Here is an 18,502-nt window from a genome sequence, read left to right as displayed (position 1 = left end):
TTCTATTATGGTCACACACCTGGGGATACCATAGATGTGAGAGTTCTGCAAACAGCATCAGTCAGTGGAGTTTCTAATCAAAAGATGAAGAAGAGACATAATAAAAGCTTTGCAATAACTGAAGGATCACAGTGCAAAAGGATGTATAGAACTACTTCACATAGCTCTAGCAGCAGTGCTATAAGGTGGAGGTTATAGAAAAACAAAGATCAGCTAAGAATATGGAAGTGCTTTCTTGCAAAAATTGATGTCCTGTGCTGGGATGGGCTAAAATGATTTTACACTCTGCCACAACATTTTTCAGGCAAGTAAGGATTACATAGGAGATAGTGGGGTGTCATGGGGAAAGATTTCTTCATTGAGAGGAAGATTGAAATCACAAAGTGTTTTTCAAACCAGATTGTAACCAATTAGTGGGGTCATGAAATCAATTCAGTGGATCATGACCAGCATTTTTCAAAGTGAATTAGAATAGAAAATATCAGAGGACATCACACGTTGTAAGGGGGGGAAGTATTTTGAGAAACCTGTTTTAGAAAGGCATTGACATATGTCTGAAAGTGTCTGCTAGGTTGCAGTGGAACACATTTTTCTTACTGTGGACTGCAATCAAAAATGTTTGACAACTCCTGCAGTAAAGCCTCTCCCAGATTTCGTATCTGACAGTTTGAAGAACTCTTATGTCTTTGTTACAGAGATCCAAAATTGCTGTGTACGAGAAAATGTGGTCTTACATGAAATCGGCAGAGCCATCTGTGTTTACCAAAACAACAGCAGATGGGGTGGCCCGAGTGCGGAAGTCCAAGGGAAAGTTCGCCTTCCTGCTGGAGTCAACCATGAATGAGTACATTGAGCAGAGAAAACCGTGCGATACGATGAAAGTTGGTGGAAATCTGGATTCCAAAGGCTATGGTGTGGCAACCCCTAAAGGCTCAGCATTAAGGTGGGTGGAATAATATAACAATATCCGTGTTGTTATAGTATTCCACCTACCCTGATGCATTTTGTTGTCATTTTCTTTCTTGTGGATTTTGAGGTAACTTTTAAAAGTTTAAAATCTACAATATTCCATGGAGTTAAATAAGACGGTAAATTATGGTTTCATCTATTTAATGCATCCATTTTTTTAATGTTCTCTCTCTGTGTTGTCCTCTCTGACTGTTTGTTGCTGTTTTAATTTTACAGTTCAACGGCTTTTTCAATTTAAATGGTAAAAGCCAAGTTATGGTGCCATATGTGACGAATGTTAATTGCATGGATGTGGTGTTCTTGTTACTTTTTTTCTCAAAGACAATTTCCCCATCCCGCACACTTCAGTTTTGAGCAAATGTTATCCTCCATGCCACCTTCCAATATTTAACCCTGTATTTGCTGTACAGACATTTTTATAGCTCCACGTTCTGTGAAATTTAGCCAATTTGTCCTCTTGTGCTCCTTTTTATACGTTAACGATTTCCTAAGCATTTGTGCATTTTCTTACAAGTTATGTTTTATCGTTTCAAGAAATGCTGTTAACCTGGCAGTATTAAAACTGAATGAGCAAGGCCTCTTGGACAAATTGAAAAACAAATGGTGGTACGACAAAGGAGAGTGCGGCAGCGGGGGCGGTGACTCCAAGGTCAGCCTCAATGTCACCACAACCGGGTACCCTTAGTGACGAGTAATCGGCAAGACTGTTATTTTATTATTGAGGAGAGAGCACAAGACTCACACATAAAGTGGAATGACCAGGTTATTCCCCTGCCTGGCAGCTTTTGGAATCAGAAAGACTTTAGGGCACTGCCCATATTTTTGATCTAACTTGGGTCCCTTCTTAAACTCCCAGACAGAGGCTCCCTGTCCACCCCCCCTCCCTCCCCTCACACACCAGGCTAGTTGCTTTATGAAGGCCATGATATGGGTTTCAATGCCCTAGGCTTTCAAGAGTCCAAGGCTTTCCTATTAGACTGTTCCCACCTGCCTCCATTTGAGTGATGTGAGAAATCAGATTCATCTACTGAAAAGTCAGGTTATAGTATTTTTTTTTCCCTAGGATGTGATGGTTGCACACAAGTTGGTTGATTGAGTAGGGGTGACTTCTTCAATTATGTGTATGAGTGGTGAAATGTTGTTCTCTGTATGTAATGGCCCATTTAAGCAGGCCCCACTTAACTTGAAAACCAAACAACTAGACGGATTTCAAGTTAAATGGGGTCTTTCTTTAATAGGTCATCACATATAGAGACTTTGCCAAGTTATTTTGTGTATTTAAACAAGTGCGTCGCCTGTGGTACTATTTGTGTGTGAATCCTTGATTTGGCTTCTCTTTAGCCATGTTCTTGGTTCAGGTAGGTCTAATTATTATCCAGGCTGCCACCATGAGAAAACCCATCTTACTTGGCATTCCTTTGGTTCCTAACACTCTTCGGGGCTAAAATGAATCATCCAAGCAACATGAAATAGGGGCTCACTCAGAAGTCAAGATACCAAGTCATGGAAAGACACATTGGGTAAGTACAGGAGAGGACCTGAAAACAGAATCCTCCGTGGCCCAAGGGGCATGAGAATTATATTGCAGCATGTGAGATCAGCTCTTATAACAACCAAGATACCATGGGCATCTTAAGGTGAAGAACAGTGTTTCCCAACCATAAAGCAACAGACAGGCAAGCCAAAACTTTTCTCCTTCAGAGACAATGGCTGTACCTCTGCTCCTCTCTTTCCCTCTCCATCCCTCAGGATCCAAGTGGAAAAGTTAGTTTGCCAGTCTGCAGTATAACATGGGTTTGGAAACACTGATCCAGAGTACTTGCAAAGAAATAAATTTAAAAGCAATCAACTTTAGTTTATAATCTCACCAGGCATTGAAAAGGTCTTTTACTGTAAAACCTTGATTAACGAGAACTCTCCTCACCAGTGTCCCAACTAACTGAATTGCACCCCCTCAGAACTTCACATTGATGAGAAAACCTCAGTAGTACCAAAAAAAAGAAGACCTCAAGGAATTGATTTTTTTTTAATCACTTGCCAAGAGATAACCTGTGATTAGGTCACATTCAGCTCTTTCTCCTATAACGTCTCTCCATCTGGATTGACCCTCAAACATTAAAGGCTGCTCTGAGGCAAGAAAGCGGAAACAAGCATTTTAAGAAAACATGCTATTAGCCAAGAATGAAACAAAATGAGTATTCTTATTGAAAATCCCACTCATCCCATATGGATTCCAATTAATCAAGGTTTTACTATGTGTCAAAAAATACAGTAACTTCCTGTCCTACCAATGTGAACTGATGACATTGACAATTTAGCCAAGCTTTTGGTTCATTTGATTTTTACAATGGCTAACCCGATGCCCAAAGTATTTAGCACCTTCTTCCTGGTCTTTTTCTCATGTTATTAGCAGGCCATGGAGAACTTAATTGTATCATTGAAGTGAGCTGCAGAAAGAAAATTGAGTTGGATTGGATACATTGCTCTCATGAATTCATCATTCATACTCAGCATGGTTAAAAAGGAGCCATGGACTCTATCAAGATGACTCTAAACAATCCACATGATGCCAAGTGCCCAGAAGCTTTCAAATAACCAGATGTTTGATATAATAGAAACAAAATATCTGCACATATTTGGCTGAATTTTTACTTTTCACCATATGTTTTGGTATTGTGAAGACCCCAAAACTTTAGACCAACTATTTTCTAATTACAACCAACAATCAAGCTCTTTTTTCCTCAGTTAGTACTGCTGCAAAGTTTATCAAGTAACTTTATTGCCAGTTCACAATTTCCAGATTATCTGAATTTCAATATGTAAATAGAAAATATTTCAGCAGATCATAAATGTTTCCGACTTCTTGATCATAGTCCTATCTACCAGCCATCTTTCAAATAACTTTTCTTGGTCATTCCTTCAGTCAACCTTTCGATATAAATCAATCCCTTTCTCAACTGTGGATAACAGTGCTGCATTTCCATAATTGTTTATTCCATTTCTGGATTATAGAGGAGCTTGTCTTTATCTTCTTCCTTATTGCTATCTGCTGTTTTCTGAGAGTGAGCAAGAGAAGGAGAAAAAAATGAATCTGAGTCCACTTTACCATTACTTAGTGGTGTTGCTAAACACGAATCAATGGAGAATGAGAGAAAAATGGCAGTGAAGTTCATCAATTTGGAGCTCTCTAATTAATAATTTTGGGATAAACTATACAGGGACCAGTCTAAAAGTTAACTTTATATTATTAGGGATGGGGACAAGAAAGGTTTATTAAATAAATGAAGAGTTTAGACTATATTGTCAGTTGAATTTGTCCTTAAGAGAACAAACTCTTTTGCAAACACTAGAAGCACTTATTAGATATAATCATAATCGTTACAAAATTATCTGCTAAAATAGTTCTCACAAGGACCTCCACTAAGGCAATGTCTTATAGTCAGTTTGAATTACAAAATAGACCTAAAGTAATAAAACTGTCGTTCTTCAGACCTATTTTGCAACTCATGACTTGCTTTACTCATTCAGAAAATCCTTCCCCTCTGTTATTCCAAATCAGTGAGGTTTTACTGCATTAGCAAAATGGCTTAAGAATTATACTTATTTATTGTATTCTATCCCAAGTTAATGTGACAATTGACTGTTAAATGTACAGTCATTTCATACTGAAAGTGAGATCCAGAGATGGTGGTGACTTTGAGAAGGTCACACAGCTAATGCTGTCACAAACGTCTGCTGAATTCCAGGTCACCTCTTGTGATATTATTGCAGACAGCAATTTATTGCATCTACCTACCCAATGAGCAATGTGAATCTGATTGCATGTGAAATGTTTCCATAAGAATCAGGTTCTTTCTCAACAAGCTTGGTTACTAGGCAAATGGCATATTTAAGCCATTCCAGCACTCAGTACTGATTACTAAAAATGACAATAATCACAAAGCCTGACATTTATAAGTGCTTTTACTTTTTCAAAAACACTTTCACACCTATTATCTCTGAAACCAGGAGGAGAAGAAATACCTGTATTACTTATCTCTCAGTCTGGGCTCCTGCAACCTTTAAATAATGATGAATGGGCAATTATGTTAAATTGTTGACTTTGTTCCTCTCAGGCATGAGCTATTATACATTCTGAGCCTATTCTAGAAAAGTTACCTTACTAGCAAAAGAACCAGCAACCTTCCAAGCTGCTGTAAATGTGCGAGTACTTAAAATAATGCAACAGATATTTTATTTATTTTATTTTTTCTGAATACAAGAAGTTAAGAATAAGGTCAGTGACTAGGGCAGCCCTTGAACCAGACCCACAGACTAGAACCAAAACACAGCTTAGATTTACCAACTTCTCAAACATGGGCTAATAAGGCCTAAACAAAGCAGACTTGATCCTTCCTTAATGGACTATAAATGTATAGCAAAGATCATGGAAATTAGAGCTGTGATTTGGGAATTTTTAACCTGCAAATCACCCTTTTGTGTTAGTGCTTTATTCCAACATGTGTGCAAAAGCAGTAATTAAGAGCCAGTGGTCATTCTAGCGATAAACCCACATCACCAGGGGTTTGTGACAGAGCAAGTAAAAGCCTGTCACTGCAAATCATAGAAGAATGGGGATTTAGCTGGGAATTACCATATAGGTATATCAGCCTCCTTCCACAGCTATCTGTTGCTTCAAACTCCCACATTCTTCTGGTCCCTCCATCTACTCATATTCATTGCCTTACTTTCAGGAAAGGGTGCCAGTTTGGCTTTCCCATCTAGTTTAACCCTAGTAAAGGGAGAAGGATGTATGAAACAAGCTATTTGTGACTGGGGTGACAAGTTGTTGTCTTATCCTACCTCACCCTAGATTTGTACCTGGCTTTAGTTTTCCAGGGATTTAAATAGACTCCCAGTGCCATATTTTCCAAGGTGAAAAATAGCACATATTGTGTGCTTTGTGGAACAATAAAACAGAATGTTTAAATGAGACCATTCTGAACCCATTGAGTGCAATGAGAATTGTACAGTACGTGGATTTCTTAACTTGTAAGGCATACGGGGGAAAGAGGGACAAGGAAGGGCTACACCATTAAACCTCCATTATTTAAATAAATTGTAGGACATCATTAGGACTTACAGAATATTGATATAGAAATGCAGTTAAAATATATAGGAACTAGAAGAAACTAACCAGTGTGCATCACCCACATTGGAGAAAAAAACTTCGGGACTTTGTTTTAATAGATTTGAAAATTGCCTGCAATTAAAATTAGATGTTTCTTTTCATGTGGGTACTTTTAAAGTACCTAAAAAAGTTTGTTCTCTTAAGAAATTCAAACATGCTCCTCCTCCCTATCCCTAGCAATCTTCTTTTAATTCCATGCATTTGCTTTTAGCAATTCATCTATGCAAAGACAGTAAAATGTGACACTTTGACACAGCCTATTTTCAAATTCCCTCAGCTTCTTAGTGGTACATAGATGAATAATGTTATGACCATATTTCCCATATGTACAAATGAGATCTTCAGTTTTGTGTGTATTTCATCTTCTTCCTTTTCTTCCTCTTCCTCTTCTTCTTTGTATGTCTACAATTCTCCTTTACTGTGCCACCATCTCTTAATCACTTCTCTTCCACACCCAGAACAGTCTGACACTCTTGGGCCTTAGGTAATGGATATGAATCTGCATCTACATTTACCTACATAAAAAAAATGGACCTTTTACTAGTAGGAGCCATTCCTAAAGATAGACATTTTGGACGCCTAAGAGTAAGGTGGATCCCAATGACTCTTTATTGACACTGTTATGTGCATAGGCAAGAATCATTACAGCTCGATGGCACTTCCTGGTCTTAGCAGATGTTCCGATGAATCCCCAAGACTCTGGTTTGGGATCAAGGAGTAGGGTGAGTATATTATGCTCTTCGTTGGTTTGCATGTTTCTGTGCTGGTACTACCTCCTGGAAGTATGAAGAACCTGACAGTTTTATTTCCTGATAGTGATTAAATTTGCTGCTTGAACTTGCTAGGTCTTCCTCCCAAGAACAAATCCTCACGTTCTCTCAGATGGCTGCTCCAAGCAAGGAACTTGTTGCCTTGAGAACTGAACAATTCCAGTGGCTGCCAAAACCATTGATCTTGCCAAATGGTGTTAAAGGATAAATTCTTCCACCGGGAAAAAAAAAATGTAATCCAGAAAGAAAAGATTTTTTAATTATTCCATTCTGTGAATTTTAAAAATTGACTTTGTGGCCTTAACATGATTTCTGTGATTAGGACATAATTGTTTGCCTTTGGTGATATCATAATAACATGAATGTGTTTCTTATTGACAAATAATGAGCAAATGCCCAACATCAGAACTACAGAAAGAGCAGCAGGAGTGAAAAGCCTGAAGGTAAGAATGCTGTTACACAATTGCCAAAAGGAAAGACACCGTTGCAGTGGCAAAGATTGAAATGGTATATTTCCATGCCCTTCCTGCCCCTTGAAGACCAAAGTACTTGGTTTCCTTTCATTTGGAGAGGTTATAGAACCATTGTCTGAAAGGTAGGATAGACATGGAAAAGAAACATGAAGATTTGATTTAACTGAAATACATTTTGTTAGGGTGGGAGTTGGGGATGGTGGAGCAGGGTGGGGGAAATGTCTTTTATGGAAAACAATTGAAATCCATTCTCTTTTGACATTTTAGAGAGCGGTATAGCATTTGGCCCTTGGCACATGAGGCTAATACCCATTGATCAGAGATGGCAAAAGTGTGGTCCCAGTGCTAGATTAACCGTTTTGCTTAATTTCATCTGGCACTGAAGCAAATATTTCTCAAAATATAGACCTAAGGCAATAGCATACTTTACTCTTAAATATATATATATATATATATATATATGTATATGTACATATATATACACATACATACACATGCTATATATATACATACATATATATACATATATATATACATATACTTAGTAAGACTGCTAATGTATCCTGTCTAGCATCACTGCTGGAAATGTAGATGTGATGTGTGGATGCTAGAATGTGTGCTAGAAGTGGGTGGTGTGTACCTTGGCATGGCAACCAGTAGCTGGCTTTCAGATCCGATATATAGACACCATTTGTTGTAATCTATGTTTGAGTATAAGCTAAGACTGATTATTTTTCTATGATTCCTGGAAAAAATGGCTATTAGAGAAAAAAGAGGATGATGGCACCCATTGGACTGAACTATCAATGCATATTTTGCCTAGAATCAGGGAAATAAGCTAGATGTCTTCAGAAACACTCATCATTTGAGTTCCTTGTAAACTCAAATGATGCTTGCATATAACATCAGAAGTTAAAATCTGTGGTCTAATGACCTACATGTCTTCAGAAACATTCATCATCTGAGTTTCTGTCTTCTCTTGGTGCCATTGGAAGGAACTATTCTTAAGAAAATACGCTTATGCATAATAAAACCCAACCAAAGTTGATAATTTGAATATTTAATGTATATTAAAATAGAATTTTCAAGTGAATCATACTAATTATATACTTGGGAAAATATCTGTGGACATATTTTAACCAAAACTAGATTCTCCAGCTTAGTATCTTCACTGGACCCCTTGTCTTTGTCAAGGACAAATTGGTAAGAAGTCTTCCCAGACAAATTAATGATGTGATGTGAAATAGTCTACAACTGATAATGGTTTTGGATTCCTATTCTAGAAGAGGAAGTTGAACAGAGGTATAATTTGGCAAAAAAAAAAAATCCTTCAGGGAAATTCATAGTATGTGGAATCAAAGGTTCTATTTCTTTGAATTTGAGAGGTTATCATTTGGAAATGCCTCTGGCTTCACCCACATGTCTCAAAAGTTGCTTCTGGGAATGCTGTGTTAGCCCAAATGCTCTTCAATAGGTTTCCATCACTAGCATTGTTAGGCCCTTAGTAAAATGACTCACAGCTTTCAACTCCTAATGTTATATGCATGCATTATTGAATTTGCTCTTTGCACTTATATTAAATTATGATCCCATTATCAAGGAGTTAAATAGGTTTGAGCTACATTTGTGAACTACATGGTTATAAATACTCTCTCAGCAGTGACTTTTAGCAGCCTAGCACTACATAACTCTGCAAATCATTGTAACTGCCTCTGTGGAATTAGGGTTACTTGGGTGGCCAGAGTCTGGTAATGCCAGCAGTCATGTGTGCACATGATCCCAGGTTGTGGAGAAAGTTCAGGGTGATCCAAGGGTAGAAAGGTTGAAATAACTTAAACCTTCATTCTCTTGAAATCCTGCATGAAGGAAACCCTGTGAAAAGACATGGGTAGAGATTTCTTAAAAGGGTTCCAGACACTTTTGAACTGTCATAGCCTCTAACAGCTGCTATATAGAGAAATAAATCCCTTCACTACCCATACCCAAGTTAACCTACAGAAGAGAATTAGTAAATCCTATTATTCAGCAATGATTCTTCTTTTGCTTGATCATCAAGTGGCTGCAACTACATAAAACAAGACCAACCTAGGCAGGGATGTCTATGCCTGCCCACACATGCCTGTATATCCTGAATAATACTAGGACTTCTCCATGAAAGATAAGTTATTAAGAACGATGACTGGTCACTAGTGATTAAGAAAGGCAGCTTGTCATCATGAAATCCTGAAATATCTTCTGGAAGAAAAAAAAGGTCAGAAAAAGTGAGGATGACCATTCTTCCACCACTGATATTTCTGAAGTCATTCATAAAAACCCTACATACCAAGAAGCAAGCATTAATAAGATAGAGCTTTAGATATGGGGTACATGGGGGAAGGGATTCCCACTCAGGCTGTGATCAGTTTCCATTTTCATCATCCAGATACTGTGTTGTCAGAGCAAGTTTCTAATTAAGGGTGCAAATGTACTATTCATGCTCATATATTTCTTCTACTTCTCTGTGATCGTGTCTTTATAACCTACATACTTACACATGTATTTATCCCTCCAGAGGGTATCATTGAAATCTTCCATATCATTAATTGGGCATTTTCTCTAAAGTATCCCTGCTCAGAAAGAAAACTGAGGCCATTTAGAGTAGAATATATCCCACAGTCTCTCAAGCGGATAAATCCTACTATACCTGGGTTCCTATATTTTTCAGTTTCAGAGCCATATCTATCGTATAACTTCCCCTCTCAACCCTGCCAGGATCACCAGATTATTTGGAGAAATCAACTTGGTAATTATTCACAAGACCCAGTTTTCTTCCTTCCCACCCCCAGTTCAACACTCTCACATCATCCCGTCAGAGTTTCTTTGTCCACAATAAGGAATCCAACATGGCTCCAAGCTACTTTATTTACTACCTTCAAATATTTTCTGAAATCAAAATTTCAAAATAAATTGGGCAGTTCCTTTGAAATATCTCAAAAGTCTTATTTACTTTTTAAATAAATAACATATTTCACAGAAAAAAAAAACAACAATGATGTTCTTATCCTAAAGCTGTCTCCATATGTAAGGTTTATCATCACTAAAATAACACTGATTCTTTGCAGTGGCTGGTTGCTACATCCCAGCAACTGAGCCTGGAATCTAGACAATCAACATCTGGAGTGGCTTGATGCCTTGGTCTGTGAGCACAATCCTCTGCAGCTGAGTTATTGCCAGGTGTGAGTGACAGAGATAAGCAGAAAGTTATATCATCCAATAATCTTTTCTTCAAAAATAGAACTCCTTATCAAAGCATTATGAATTACAGTGTTGCCCCTACATATAAAAAATAAATAAATAGATGGCACTCCCATGACTCTGCTCCACTCAGGAATCAACATCCTGACACAAGTTAGCATTACTTTCATATACTTCTAAATGACTAATTCACATTTGCTTGTGCCCACTCCATCTGATTAGTAATGATTTATATGACTTACATGCCATAAAACATTTTTTTCTTAGGGGAACTTAATATTCTTTCTCCAACATCTAACATTTTTTAAACAAAATACAATGCAGAGTTGTAGTTTGTAAACAGTCACTCATTGCTTCATTTCCCACTTTTTAGGAAGTTTTTTTTTTAATTTATTTCAACAGAATATGTTGCTCAAACTTAAAGATGTGAGATTATCATAGTGGAATTTCATATATCGATGAGGAGAACATTTTTGGGCAAAGCGACATTCCCAGACCCCCTGAAATGATATCATAAAGCCCTGCTACTTTCTCCCCTAAGGTTGTTGACCTGTGTCTTTGTCTTAGGAGGGCTGTACTCAGCAAAGTTCATAGCAAGCCCTTCAGAGGGAGAATGCTTGACTAATTTCCATGATAGGAATCTGACCTACTTTGTTTAATTCTTTCTGTTCTCTATTGAGGTGAATACAATAAATATTTCTGAATTATAATTCTCTCAGGTACCAGTTAAGGGCCTGCAGTAATTGCTCCAAACATTACCCTGGAGACACATTGCTGCATCACAGTAAAAGGCCCCAGTTGCAAAATATGCCCTTGTGAGGTTGGTAGTTATTTGGAGAATGGTTGTCCCTGAAGGAAAAAAAATCATTAGGAACATTCAGAAAAGCAAAAATAAGGAGGGCTGTTACTACCCTTTTGTGTGTTCCATTGGTGAATGCACAGTACTGAGTTCAGTGCATACTAATTTGACTTGTGGCCTGCCCCATAATTTGCTGTAGAGGCTTGAGCAGATTGATTAATCTATTTGTGACTCAGTTTCTTTACATACAAAGGGGGGACCAAAAATCTGCCTTCTTGGCATGATTATTAAACTTGACTATAATAATTATATGATAACTATGAGAAGTTACCAGATTGAAAAATAAAAAGCTAAAAGACAGCTATCAATTTAACAGATATTTATTGAGAAAAGCATCCTAAATGAGGATATAGATGCATAAGCCATGATCCCTGCCCTTGAGAAGTACATGGTATAGAGGGACTCACAATATATGGACATAAATAATGAGGCAAGGTAGAGAATGATGGAAGGAAGAGAAAATATTGGAGTGAGAGACAAAACGGCTTCCTGGAGAAAATGACATTTTAAATGACCAAATGTCCACCAAACTCCCTCTTCTTCAAAATATCAATGTGTGTGTGTGTGTGTGTGTGTGTGCGCGCGCGCGCGCACATGCATGTGAATTGGGGAAAGGATGTCAGTACATTGGGTTGATTTGGGTTGGACTAGGTAATGCAATCCAGTAAGATTCAGTAAGAGAGAAAACAATGTAGATAAAAGCAGTTTTTCTGTACCTTCTTGGAAATTTAGTCTATCCCACAGCAACATGGAGTTCTAGGAGATTTGCCTTTTAAAGTACTTTCTTTTCTTGGCAGCTATCCTAACCTTGTTAAGTGGTATTATCTGTGATTTCTGATTACAGCTTTTATGCTCCTTAGCTGTGCTGCTGCTTGAAATGTTTGTTTTTCTCCCTCATTTTTATTTAGAAGTTCCTAAATGCACATTGGCTCCCTGCCAGATTTCATAAACCCTGTGATTTTTTCAATCAAAGACTAAATTTCTTAGGGTGTATCATTTGTCAGCATTCTCTCACATCCTGGGGTATCTCAGAGGAAATCTGGATGATTTAAGGCCAGATTTCTTGGCCCCAGCATTAACGGCATTTGGGGACCTGATAATTCTTTGTTGTGGGTGCTATCCTGTGCATTATAGGATGTTTAGCCACATCCCTGGCCTCTACTCACTGGATGCCTATAGCATTCCCCCACCCAGTTATGACAAAAAAAAAAAAAAACTCCAGATAATGCCAAATGTCCTCTGAAGGACAGAAAAACTCCTAGGTAAAAACCATTGCTCTAAGGTAACCTCCATTGTAACTGTGGAGACAATGGGAGTAGATAGAAGCTACTAGCCATTCTGTGAAAGACACTGGATGACCTAAGGTAGGAATAGGTCATTTGTCAGAAGTAGGATGGTATTTTGCTAACATGCTAAGCCTGAATTTTAATAAGACTATATAGTGGGCATGCTAGAATAGACCCCTGCACAGGTAAAGAGCCTGTGCTTCTCCAAAACTAGTGCATCTTAAACTTATGGTCCCAGGACCCCTTATACTCTTAAAAATTATTAGAAACCCAAAAAGGTTTTTTTTCAGTGCTAGAGATAGAACCCAAAGATTTGAACATGCTAGGCAAGTACTCTGCCACTAAGCTATCTTCCCAGTCCCCCCAAAAGAGTTTTGGTTATGTGTGTTATGTCATTAATATTTACGCATCAAAAATTAACACTGAAGAATTTTTAGAGAATGTACTCATTGATTCATTTAAAAATAATAAATCCAATATATGTTAGCATAAATAATATACTTTTATGAAGCAATTCTATTTTTCCAGTCAAAAATAGTAAGGAGAGTGGTACTATCCTATACTTTTACAAATTTCTTTATTATCTGGCTCAATATAAAAGAATGGGATCCTCATTTATTTTTCTTTACTCAATCTGCTGTGATTTTATACATCATGTGGCTTCCAAGAAATTCCACTGTATGATATAAAGGCATAATAGTGAGAAGGGCAAACAATGTCTTAGTAGTATTATAAAAAGTTTTGACTTCACAGGCCCTCTGAGGAAAGGATCCCCCAAATGACCCTGGGGATCCCCCCAGGGGACCCTGGATCCCATTTTGGGAACCACTGCTCTAAACCAACATGCTATACATTTAACAATCTAGCTCACTTAATGGTTGACAAATGTCTTTAAAAACTAGGATTTTTATAGAGAGTAAAACCTCTCCATTGGACTACAGTGTGAGTACCTTTTATCAGACTTCAACCGCTCTGTTCCTAACACCAAATAGAGCAGCAGTTCTGAAGAAATTGAACGAAGTTAATTCAACAACATAGGAGTTTAAAGGAGGACAGAGCCTGTTAAGGTCTTAGTTAGAGAGCAGTGAGAGGACACTGTGCCCTATGTAATTAAAAAAAAAAGAGGAAACAGGAAAAAAAACAGAAAGGAGGAAGAAGGGGGGGAAGTGCCAAGGAGTCATATTGGCCAAATTATATTATTATATTGTGAGCATGTACATATATATATAACAACAACTCCCACCATTGTGTTTAATGTGCCAAAAAAGTGAAAAAAAAAGTAAATAGGAAAATAAATAAAATATACACACAGAAAAAGAAAAAAATCCATTAAAAAAACAGAAACAAAAAAAGAAAGGAAAAAGAAGATGTTTTGTACTTTTTCTTGTGGTCCTAGTAGAGCCCAGGTCCCCTCTGTCACTGGAAAACATTCCCCTGCATCCTGAGCCAACTTTCACATTGCTGAGTCTCATGTCATTGGTTGACTTTAAGGCACAGCATTAGGGGAGAAGTGGTAGTGATGAGATAATAAGTAATTAGTGAAGGAAGATAGAGAAGGGGGTTAGATGGTCAGGAGTAGAGAAGAAGGCACTACAACACTGATCTAAGGGCCATAGATGGCTTGTCTGTCCTTTAAAACTTAAGACTTAATTTTCACTGCCAATAATCTGTGAAAGAGGCTCAAATTTTTGAATACCTTTTATTGCTTTGTATTCCAAGTAACTCTGGTTAGATTTGAGGAACCCAGGATGTTGAGCATTGATTGAAGGAACTTGTGTAAAGATATAAAAGGACCCCAATTTCCTTGTGAGATACCAAATGCAGATACTCTTACTGCCAGGCCCTGCATTAACTAAGAAAGTATCACCTCCCTGCCACCAAAGGTTTATAGTTTTTCGAATCTCAAGTACTCTGAAATTGCATATTACTTTAAAATAATGATACATGTCTTAGAATATCTCAAGATGAGATGGCCCCTCTGCTCTCAACAGCAAATGGGGAAGAAAGGAAATAGGTTTTGGAACTTGGTATAATAGAGGCCAGATGTTTGTGCCTGTAGGCAGTCTTGTCAGTAAATGGATATGTTTATGGGCCCAACTTATCCAAAATAAGCTAAGACACTTTAATGCATGTTCAGGGTTACATAAATTTGTCTGATTTTCTTCTTTTAAGCTAATTGACATTCAGACCAACATGTACTAGTATTGGCAATATTGTTCACATGAATCTGAACCTACTATAGTCTCATCATAGAATTATGCTACACTCCCTATGTAATACATTTTTGCCCAAGTTATTAGAGATTTTTCATTTAAAATTCAATAGCTCACAGGACACAGTGGTGCACATCTATAATCCCAGCAGCTTGGGAGGCTGAGGCAAGAGGATTGTGAGTGCAAGATCAGCCTCAGCAACTTAGCAAGGCCCTCAGCAACTCATCCCAAGGTCCTGTCTCAAAATATATTATAAAAAAGGACTGGGGATGTGGCTCAGTGGTTAAGCACCTCTGGGTTCAATCCCTGGTACAAAAAAAAATCAATAGCTCTAAGAAGAAGACAGGGTAAAAGTCGTTATTCCTATTTTACAGCTGAAAAAAAAATCTCTGAAAGAGAAAAATCTTTCTCTTAGGACTTATTGGGTTTTACATATTTGCCGTGTGGCTCCCAATACAGTCCTTATACTTTAAGTAGTGAAGGACTGAGGAGCAGTTTCCTGGTCTCCTGGTCCTATGTTAGCTTCTCAGATGAGGGAGTCTTCTTATAGTAGGAACTATTCCTCTACAGTGCTACCAATAGGGACATAGTCAGTTTGCCATTTTACATCATGCCATATTAATATTCCATCTTAAAACAATCTGGCCCACTGTCTGGTGATCTGTGTTGACCACAGTCATATGATCATAACAGATAGGCAGGCAGCAAATACTACAGAAACAGTCCATAGGCCAGTTCTTATATCATCGAAAATAATTCTCTTATGCAAAACTCAGAAGTCCATATCACACCTTTTAATACTAAGACCAATGTGTGCCTAAATTAGAATGCATGTTTGTGAAATAAGGACATGTATGTAGTACAGTTCTTTCTGGGATCATTGCTCTGGGTAACAGATTTGTGTAACAAGAAACACAACAAGGCACATTATTTATGTAGGGTCTATCTTCTGTTCAGATTCATCCATTTGTCTCAGTTCACAATATGGAAATGCTTCCCTTTCTGGCCCCATCACCTCTTCCAATCCTCCCATAAAACTTGCTTTCTGTCTGGAAGTACAATAAGACACCCGGTTAGATCAAACCTAACATGCCTCCGTCACAAAGCTACTGCAAGCTGCCGCTGACTATTGTCACTTGAGGGGAGACCCTCCTCACCACACACAGCCTATCTGAGGAGTGCCTTTTTTTCTATCCTCATTATTTAACAGTGTGTGCCGATTACTCAAAGCGATATGGGCAGGCCCTGGTAAATATAGCGTTGCTGTAGTGTTAACTTTTTATAAGGTAATGCTCAGGTTGCCTGCAGTGTCTAAAATTACTCTGTGGCCAGGGCCCCCTGCTTTATCGCTTTCTATAGTTTTAAAGTAGTTTGAAGCTTGAATAACATAAAATAACATAATATAATGTTATTTATGTTATTTCCCACGTGAAGAACGCCTGTAAACCTTGCAGTATTGAAACTCAGTGAACAAGGCATCTTAGACAAGCTGAAAAACAAATGGTGGTACGATAAGGGGGAATGTGGAGCCAAGGACTCCGGGAGTAAGGTCAGTCGCTGAAGGTCTTTTTGTACTGATTAGCAATCACATTTTGACCCACTGTTTATTTTCTATCCCAAAACGGCTTTCCTTCCCAACACACACTCCCTGACACAGTGGGACCCCTTTATAACACCAGCACTAAAGGAATAAGGCAAACACCAGCCTCAGAGACCTGCCACATAAAATCAATTGTTGGACTCTATAGAGCTGTTGTTATGATTAGGGAACTTGATCTGGCCCACTGTGTTTCCAAAGCTATAAAATAATGAGCTGTGTTATAAGGGGGTTTTACTGTATTTCACATTTTGAGAGTTCAAAGGTAAAACAACAACAACAACAACAAAAGATCCAGTTGTGACAGTACTTTTTCTTAACCTCTTATAGTTCCAGAGACTTTGTAGTTGTAAATACCTTTGGTTATTAATATATTACATCTGTCCCATATGAACAAATAACAGACTGGTCTCTGTAAACAGAATGATTAGCTCCCTCCCAGCTACTGTTGTATTGAATTCAGCATCTATTTGGATCTTGAATCTCATTAAGTCTGTCACACTTCTCTCTTCCAAAGGTGTCATTTGAATCTGTACGTAATACTTTTAAAATTTAGTCGCATGCTCCTGAAAGGTATACATTGTCAGGATAACATCACATTGATAAGCATGAAACACTCTTCCCCGCCTCCTTCCTGCCCCCCTTTGCTCCCCTAAGAAAGTTCTTTTTAGTTTCAGTTTTTGCCTTTTCCTTTTTTCAGACTAATATTGTGGTATCAGTTAATTCATTTCATGAAATGCCACTCATTTTCCCTGTGCAGTGAACCATTTTGCTACTGGTTTTCTATGTCCCACATTAGGGAATTCTGCAACTCTTGTAAAACTTATACACATGGAACTTAAAACTGTTCTTGTTGTCACAGCTTACATGGTTTATGTTAACAGACCTTTCCCCTACTTTAAATGACATATACATATATGAATATGATAGCAGAGGGAGGGGTACCAGAAACTAGTCCATTTCCTAATGGACTGTGAAACATCCTTGCAGATAGCCTCACCAGCCTCCTTAAGGAGATGACCTGTTGTTTTATAAGTAATAGAAATTCTTACTACCCACCTAGCTGCCATACATCCTAGAAGAGTAGCCATTTGCAAGGTTGTTGTGGACATGAGGCACCCCCACATCCCCTCCCTGAATGTGATTCAATTTCAAGTATCAGAAGGAAAAGACCATATTGTCTTTACATTTACTTATTTAAATATACCAGAACTAGCTGAACCATAGTATTGAGGGTCAGCAATGGCCATCATCTGCTAGTGGTATCATCATTTAAATAAGATGCTCAAATTCACTGATGTAATAATTTAGATATTGCATTCAATTACATTCAGCAGCAAAATGGTTACATTCCCTCTAAAAAGACTACAAAATGCTATTTTATTTTATTTTTTTTTTCAAAGAAAGACTCCTGGCCCTTGGTGTGTCCTACCTCAAGGTAGGGCTCAAGACACCAACTTTTTCTTTCCATTATTTAGTAGTTCAGTTTTTGCTTTTTCATAGAGTTAGACAGCTTAGTCAGATTTGCAGTTTGACCTGAAAGTCACTGACCGGCTTCCTCAATTTTTCCCCCATATTAAATAGAAAGCAGATAAGTGTAGTATTTTTTTAAAAAAAAGACTATGTATGTTCCCTGGAGTAAAAGTTAAAAAATGAGCTCAATTTAAATAAAATCATCAGTCCCCTGGAAAGCTTTCTGATTCATATAGAGCCAATCCAGGACCCAGTGGGTCCTCCTGACACTTCCCTTAAACTTCCAGGAATATCAGATGGAGCCAATTCTTTGTGCTGTGTCATTGTCCCCGCAGCACAAAGACTTGCTGCCCTAATTTTGACTAGGATGACAACTCAGCAACCAATTCCCAAGAGAAGCAATTTCTCAGTCACTGGGGAAAAGAGGATGTTTAACCCTTTTTAAACAAACCCTCATG

General features: G+C 37.9%; 1 protein-coding gene across 7 annotated transcripts in view; it reads left to right on the top strand.

Annotated features, from left to right (window-relative positions):
- Positions 1 to 18,502, top strand: part of Gria3 (glutamate ionotropic receptor AMPA type subunit 3) — a 280,239-nt gene that overhangs the window by 253,829 nt on the left and 7,908 nt on the right. For 6 of the 7 annotated variants that reach the window (XM_058571572.1, XM_058571563.1, XM_058571557.1 and 3 more), the window contains 2 exons: positions 696 to 943; positions 16,409 to 16,523. In XM_058571572.1, coding sequence (XP_058427555.1) covers positions 696 to 943; positions 16,409 to 16,523 — 363 coding nt within the window. Of the gene's footprint in view, positions 1 to 695; positions 944 to 1,503; positions 1,619 to 16,408; positions 16,524 to 18,502 lie in introns of all 7 variants that reach the window. The other variant, XM_058571555.1, reaches the window with a different exon arrangement.

Source organism: Marmota monax, unplaced genomic scaffold (genome assembly GCF_021218885.2).
Source record: "Marmota monax isolate L192 unplaced genomic scaffold, Marmota_monax_Labrador192_F-V1.1 WCK01_AAM20220418_F8-fsc00054, whole genome shotgun sequence".
NCBI lineage: Eukaryota > Metazoa > Chordata > Mammalia > Rodentia > Sciuridae > Marmota > Marmota monax.
The sequence above is the reverse complement of the archived record's forward strand: the minus strand, read 5'-3'. Positions and strand labels throughout refer to the sequence as shown.